Source organism: Mercenaria mercenaria, chromosome 18, assembly GCF_021730395.1.
Source record: "Mercenaria mercenaria strain notata chromosome 18, MADL_Memer_1, whole genome shotgun sequence".
NCBI lineage: Eukaryota > Metazoa > Mollusca > Bivalvia > Venerida > Veneridae > Mercenaria > Mercenaria mercenaria.
In genome coordinates, this window is record NC_069378.1 from 42,609,938 (window position 1) to 42,618,180 (window position 8,243).

The window sequence follows — 8,243 nt, forward strand, 5'->3', positions numbered from 1 at the left end:
CCGCCCGCATAGCTCGATAGGTAGAGCGCCGATCTACAGATCACGGGGTCGTGAGTTCTATCCCCGGGCAGGACGTATGTTCTCCGTGACGATTTAATAAAAGACATTGTGTCTGATATCAATCGTCCTTCACCTCCGACTCATGAGGGGAAGCTGGCAGTTACTTGCGGAGAACAGGTATGTTCTGGTACAGAATCCAGGAACACTGGTTAGGTTAAATGCTCGCAGTTACATAACAGAAATACTGCTGAAAAACGGCTTTAAACCATAACAGCAACTCTATGGTTACACATACACTCGATAGAAAAACACTCTTTTGTGAACATTATGTATTTCGTACTCGAGCAAGGAATTATAATCTGTGTTGTGCAAGTAAAGTACTAAGAAAATAAATATACTGAATTATACATTTCAATTACCCGCTTGTATCAAAATACCCGTATGAAAGCATAGCTGGATGGCATTGTTATCAGATCGGCAATACAAAGTTTAAAATACCATTCTAAGAAACGGATTCTGTGGATTATGCGGATCACCCGACGTTCTCTTTCTCCAAAAAATTGCCAAGCATATGTTCTGAATAGAAAATAAAACAGAAACAACAGTCTTTTAAATCACAACTTCAACTCGCGTAGCACGTACAAATTGAAATCAATACTGTTTATAATTGCTTGGGTGGTAGAAACGGACAAGAACGAAATTAAAAAGCTATGAATTTGGTCACACATTGTTTGATCATTTACAAATCAAAACTGATAAAATCATGTCAAATATTCATGCTCAAAGTATGTGAAATATTCTTCAGAATATTGCATCGTTCGAAGTATATTTGCTCAAACGTTTCCCAGTGGACATAATGCCACACAACACCTTCCCTACCACTATATTTAAAGGGAGATACAGATTGTTGAAGTTCTGTATACCATCTAATTTGGAATAGCTTTTTCACTTAAATATATTCATCGAAGTTTTAAGCTATGTTTTTAACTCTTAAATTGGTGTGCTTTGTGAAAGGGTCTTTTGGGCACAATTTTTGAAATGCGATTTTTGTAAGACATCTGTGTAAATATCAAATTCAGTTTTGCTCAGGTAGACAACTGTCTGGGATGAACAAAAGCACTGTAATTCCTTGTGGGTTTTTACACACTAACAGACCTATGTTTCATTCAGTATTCAGTTCAGGTAGGGTACCAGAAAGTGATAATTGCCATGTACATAAACCTACCAGACAGGCCAAGGCCCATATCACCTCCGTGAATAAAATTATAAATTGGTCGAAAACTTACTGTACAATCACGATGTATATCCGTGTATACAGCTATCAGACTGACAATTTCAAAAATTTGACAGAGCAAGCGGGAAATAAAATGTTCAATGTTTTGTTCATATTTACGTACTTTATCTCATTCTTTTGCATAAATTCTGCTAAATGAATACCCTTATTATTTTTGATACTTGCTCGTTGCTAGAATGAAACTTGCCAGTCGCAAGAACTGCAATGATCGTATCAAATTAAAATGTCGACATAATTCTCTTAGTATTTATTCTGCTTGCACTGATTCATATGTCCTGCTGCTAATTCAATTTGACACCATTTGATGTAAAGGGGGTTAAAGGTGTTAAATCAATAGGTCAATTAGCTAACACACTGGGTGGCTGAGTGAAACAGTTGTAAGGCCGATTTCAGTATATCTCTTCTCTAAATCCTGCTATAATTAACAGCATAATATGTGGTAAAAACTGCCGACAGTATTAGTTAAATTGGCCTCTTATAGATTTGTCTTATGATCTACTTTTAAATATGATACAACTTTTTATTGCAGTTTAAAGCCCTAAACGAATAGAAGACGAGCATATGATATACGTGAAGAACCCATACCAAATGTTGATTCAATTCATATTTTCAGAATATGCACCCGTTTGCTCCTTTCGGATATATACGTAACATGTAATAATAAATACATAAAGGTTTAACAAAAGTTATTTTCTGGCAAGACAAAAATGTTCTTGATTTTTGAGTTACTGTAGCATTTTGTTTCTCGTTGATATGTCGAAATGTTACTAAAATATTACTATAAATATTATTAAAATTGTCGAAGTTATTGAAATAGTGTCGTCACGTTGATTTCTTCATGGCATAATTTGCACGAGAATTTAAAGATTTGAAATGCACACCACTTCTACGGCCAACGATTCATTTTGAACAAAAGGTGACAGGGGCATAATTACGTGAAATGTGCATATTTAAGTTAATTTAGTCATGGTTAACTAAATTTGTCAAGAATAAAAAAAAAACATTGTTATTGTTACAATTGTAAACATACCTGTTTAAAGATAACCCATTTCGCAATAACATTGCAGATATAAAAACGACGTACAATTAAGCAACTTCGAGTGTTGAAACATCAAACCGTCATCCGAGAACAGATTTACGCCTAATGCAAACAGATAAAAGTTATAGCATATAATCAGAAATAGTAAACAATGCGAATGAAAAATGAATAAACAATCCGGTTTTAATATGAATCAATTGAATTTCTGTGTGAAAAAAAAGCAACATGTACTAATTATCATTGTAACAAGCTGATAATATATCAAAACATCTATGTGTCTTCTAGAATTAATGAACTTGTTAAGCCCTACCTTAACCTACTAACATTTAAATTTCCAACATAACAAATTAGCATGTGTGTAAACTCATCATATGTAGCAGTGCACGCTTTCTATGACAAGGAAATATGATTCTGAATACAATGGGGATTGTTCCCACTACCTGCGTGGTTCTTTTAAAGCTATTGTTATTCGTAATAACTTATATAACAAATAAAGGTACCTTACATAGTTTGCTATGTAGTTCCAGCAGCGAAAAATTGAGGCACATTTACTGTTTTGTCTGTCAACCAGCCAACGTGTTCACCTGATTAATACAGTGCAACAAAACGAAAAAAGCCTTATATCGCAGCAAACAACGTCTTGACATTGTGTCGTTGCGGCGGGACAACGGAATGCGATAACGAAAATAAGAAATATCGTTGTGTTGGGAGCGACAAACACGACATAAAGACGAACCAAATATTATGAGCGACAAACTTGACTTTAAATTTACCTTTTTTATATTCGTTGTTTCGGGAGCAAAAGAGCGACACGACAACTGAATAGTACACTAAAATGCCCTTAAAGCAACGTAACATTAAACAGAACGATGTTTTCTGTGACACTGTGTCTTTTCTGAACCTACGCCAGTCTGACGCCACTTTTATGCCGCCATTATCGACATGCGTACAAATATCATCTTTTCTTTCTTTCACCATGCAGGTTTTGCAAAACTGAGAGGGTAATGCAAAAACAAAGAAACAAAAAATCTGTCTTTATGCCTTTCTGGAGTTATAGCATGGTCAAAGAAACGAGTCAACGACGTCATTTAAATGGATAACGTAAGGTCGGACGTTTGGTCTAAGTGCCTGCAACATCTTTATTTTATGAACATAGAAATAACTCTTGTTGCATATGAAATATGCGGCGAAAACTGTTTTTGTTCATTTAAATATCTTTATTTGAAATGAACAACAAATGGTTTATTGTTGTCTATGTGTAGATATGTCCCTGAAACAATGCAAAACTAGACAGCTGTAATTAATACAGACGTACATGAAGTTAACACGATTTAGAGAAGTTATTTCCTTAAATACATTGAATGAAGTTAACACGATTTAGAGAAGTTATTTCCTTAAATACATTGAAAACATATTTTTCTAGATATTAGTGTTGTCATAGTGACTGTAAAATGAAAACGAAATATATAGCACCATATAACAGTTAACTTAACAAAATATGAATTACACAAAAGTTTGGAAGCTGTAGCAGGTAATCAATTAACTATGAAATTTAAACATTTTAACCGTAATATAACAACAAACTATTCGCTTCCTTTGAAACTCATTCGATTCCATCTGAGGTTTGTCATAGTTCTGGGACGAGAAAAGAAGCTATGGTATGCAAGAGTAGTCGAAGCTGGGAATAGCATACTTCCTTTTTGCTGAGATAAATACTTTTATTATATACCTATATAAATTCTGTAAAAAAATCGGCTTGTATTTCACAATTAAATATGAACAGACAGACAAAAATTCCGTATTGTACTTTTTAAATTCCGTATTGTACCTTCCGTATTGTATGCTGCCGGACTATTTTCATAAAAATGTATGACCCGACATATTTCCATAAATAGCGCACATAAAAATTTCACTAAGTTCCATTTAATATCGATAAACATTGAAGATTTCGTTCAAGAACAAAACAAGAATCAAAATGGTAAAGGTATATAATAAAAGGGTCATTATAACAGTAGCTAGATCTGGGACTTTGTATTCGGCTCTCGTGGATTTTGCAAGGTCGGATCACACTCGGCGCTTGCGCGCCTCGTGAGATCCGATCTGGCAAAATCCACTCGAGCCGAATACTGCATCCCAGATCAATCAACTGTTATAATAACCCTATTTTCTGCGAAGTTTCCTGTCTTATCTGTCTTATCTTTTACATCTAAAACTGACAGCGCTTATTTGAAGTTTGTATTTTTAATTTTAATGCCTACTAAAACTTGTTAATTGTGAATACAACACTAAGCTAATTACGTCATTGAAAACTTTCAACGCTGTAAAATATGTTTAAATCTAGTTATGTAATATGAATAATTAATTAAATAGCCTTATCAACAACCCTAATTTTCATTTCCGTATTTTCGCATATTTTGCTTATTTCCAAGCACAATGAATATAAAACACACAAAAAATCAAATTTTTGTAACCAAGAACAAACAAAAAAATAACCAGATTAAATATATGGCCTTTGCACATGGTGGGGATTAAACCCGAACTCTCTGCCTTCCAAGTAAGAGTATAACTGCTAGAGGTTGTCTACTGTCGCTAGGATTTATTTGTTCTTCTGCAGACAACATGGCTTTGATTCAGATCCTTATTGCGTCAAAATTACTAGGAACAAATGCTAATTACAAATATTGAACTTATATTCAACTTGCTAGACCTGTTTTCTCCTACAAAATTATTATTTAATAACAGACATAGAACTACGTTTTGGAAAGCTTTGTTTACTGGCATGCAGTAAATGATTGGCCTTCTTCAAATTCATGATAATTAATTTTAGTTGAATTATGTATCTAAGAGAAAATAAGTACAAATAAAAATGATATGCCAAATAATAAACACCAGGTTTCTACAAGTAAAAACATTGTATTCATTATACTGGACAAAGCGTGTTTATCACCTGTATGTTATTACGTTCTTTCCGTGCATATCTGAATGTCGTCTGCTAATAATAATATAATCGTAATATGAATACGTTATGAAACGTTCATATAAAGGCGATGACATGTAAATACATATGAACTTTAAAGAAGCTCCCTCTGTTAGATGTACGTTACAAATCATTACATACGACGATGCAGCTGGATATATCAACGATTTCTATTTTATTTGCATCGGTATCAAGTGTTTTCAGTGTGCCTAAAGAAGGATGGAGAGAAATTTCTGTTGGTTTAGAAAGGGCTAATGGATCTGCGTTCACAGCGGCAGTCTATCTTGGTGTTAAATACATTAGCATGTTAAAAGCATACGAAAAAATAGATGTAAGTAATAATAGAAAAAATTTGTTGCAACACGTGTTAGTATTGTTCGGAAAATTCTAATAAGTACATTTTATAGCGTTTTACTGTGTTATATCTGCATGTAATAATTTTGTAGGGAAGTTGCGTAAGGCGCCGCGATGTATATATCAAATGTTAGTAACTTCTCAATATCAGTATTTTACGATTTTGTTGAATTAGATAGTTCAACAGCTTAAACAGTACATGCGATAGTCTCTCACAATATCCTTGTTTAAAATCCATACAAAAAATGTAGCTTTCGTAAGAATATATATAATCATTCAATTTTGTATCTTTCACCCTGTCATATTCATAGAAGTGTTCATTATTATTGATTTCTTTAATTCAAGTTAGTTTCTAATATGGACTCGAATAGTATATATCACTCAGCGCGAATTGTTTGCAATGTCATGGGTTTCCCAAACACTGTTATTATATTGAGTTTTCCAATGTTTTATAGCCATTTTTTTACTGACATATGTGGGATAGCCGATTATATGTATATTTATGCAAGAATTTATGTTTTGTGGACACGGGTAACAGTGGCGTTTACAAGGTGCAATCAAAACATTTTTCGTTTTATATTTGTTTCAGTTTCTTTAATAAACAAAGCTTCAAGTACACCAACACTCCAAATTAATGTATGATGAAATATTCTGTTATTAGCTGTGAACACTTGATCGCATTTATCATTTTTTCGTCCTTTCTTTGAAGCTTCTTTTTATATGACAATATGAGTTATTTGCTGCAAAAATCAACAAATTTATCATTTTCTATATCTTTTTTATGATTCATGATTATCATATTTGTTGTAGAAAATTTCATTGAAAAGAAATTTCTGCTTTCGTTGAATTTTAAAGCTTTATAGTATGTTAATGGATGTTTAGTGAGGGAGGATTTCTAGAAATTATTATTAAGCATATCTTTATTTCATGCATTTTAATACTTTTCATGTTTCACATTACAGACAGACCAAGACTCGGGCGACCTCTACTGGGTATCATTTTTAGCAGAATCTAAGGAAGGAGAAGTAACTATACATATTTCATATTAGTAAACGACTTTTTAATTTCAGTTCACAAAATAGCTAATGTTTTTCAACGTTTTTACTAAGAATGAAAATATCATTTTAAATTTTAACGCAAAACCTAAGGTTATACATCAGTTCAATATGTTTTCTAACGGCAATCATGGCAACACAGACTTTAGAAGCTTATTTCAAGGATGCTCATCACTATTTTACTATTTATTTCTTCATTTAATTCAGCATCAAGAATGTCAGGGAAAAGTTCTGTGGCCACCTGCCGGTATTAGGATAGTTAAAAGTGCAAGTTGTGGACCTGTTACACAGTGAAGATACACAGATGTAAAGATTAACGATACATGAAGATAATTTTCATGTGGCGACAAATTTTGTCTATAACTAGTGAACTCGAAAGGAACAGTTTATGATGTCATTGAAATTGCAAAAAGAATTTTAAAACATACCTGTATCTCTGAAATCATAGTCGAAAGACAAACTTTGTAAAATGATTAATCATAAATTCATAATAAATTTTCAGAATTGTATCGTTTACGAATTTTACTTTTAGTAAATTTGAAATACTTTTCTTACCAAAGTTCTGATCAGAAGAAGAAATCTCATAAATGGCATAGGCAAGTTCACGTGAGTAAGCTTAAACCATGCTTATAATACATTTTTCGTTATGAAATAATGCGTGTTAGGGAAACAAATGTATGCAAAATTGAAACAATGTATTTCATACAATGCCCTCAATCTCGGTAAATCTGACAGGTGTTATATGCTTCAGTCATTTTCGGAATCAAATGACAAAGAAAAATGTTTTTTATTGACCATACAGTTTTATGCAATGGCATCAAATTGGAATGAAAAGAAGAGAAACCTCTGCATATATACATGTGTATATAAATTAATTTAATATATATCTGTTCTTACCTTCTGTAAAATTTATACTTTATTGCATTGATGAATAGTTGCACAGTAATATGATTTTTTAAAAGAACTTTTTAACATACCAAGACAATGCTTGAATAATTCTTAAATACGTTATTTTAGATTTTATAAATAAATTGTACTTGTTTCAGGTGAAATTGATACTATGCACCATGACAAAAATAGGGTCTTGAGACCATGCACGCTATCTATACAAAATATACAAAAACAAACGAAAAACTTTCTTATATTATCCCGTCAAACATTGTAAATAAAGGCAACCATCAATACTGTCGAGAACAAGGGACGATGAACGTGGTTAAACAAAATGAGCGGTTCAAATCCCAGTCCATGCGAGGCTACTTAAGCAGTTTTGCCTAAGGGGTCGGACTCTTAATATCCGATTTATGTATGACCACGTAAAGTATGTCAGACGAAGTACGGGCCATATCTGATGGTTCAACAATATAATTGAAAAATCTCTCAAAAATGAGAAAAATACGATATGTTTATAAATTGTAATATTTCTGTTCTGTAATCTGTACCCGCGTTTTACAAGAATTTATAAATTGCTGGTTAATATCTAGATCTGCAATCATTGACATATGATAGCACAAAGATGAGCAATAC

General features: G+C 32.7%; 1 protein-coding gene across 1 annotated transcript; it reads left to right on the forward strand.

The window, feature by feature from the left end:
- Window positions 1–5,299: 5,299 nt before the first annotated feature.
- On the forward strand, window positions 5,300–7,226 carry LOC123537888 (uncharacterized). The gene is made up of 3 exons (XM_045321795.2): window positions 5,300–5,641; window positions 6,627–6,689; window positions 6,927–7,226. Exons 1-3 carry the CDS (start codon window positions 5,456–5,458, stop codon window positions 7,011–7,013), a joined length of 336 nt encoding a protein of 111 aa, XP_045177730.2. The 5' UTR covers window positions 5,300–5,455; the 3' UTR covers window positions 7,014–7,226.
- The last annotated feature ends 1,017 nt before the right edge of the window (window positions 7,227–8,243 follow it).

Excerpts from the sequence above, each read along its gene's own strand:
- LOC123537888 (XM_045321795.2), top strand. The coding sequence starts at position 5,456 with ATGCAGCTGGATATATCAACGATTTCTATTTTATTTGCATCGGTATCA. Across the intron at positions 5,642-6,626 it reads AAGCATACGAAAAAATAGAT|ACAGACCAAGACTCGGGCGA; the intron begins GTAAGTAATAAT and ends TTCACATTACAG. Across the intron at positions 6,690-6,926 it reads CAGAATCTAAGGAAGGAGAA|CATCAAGAATGTCAGGGAAA; the intron begins GTAACTATACAT and ends CATTTAATTCAG.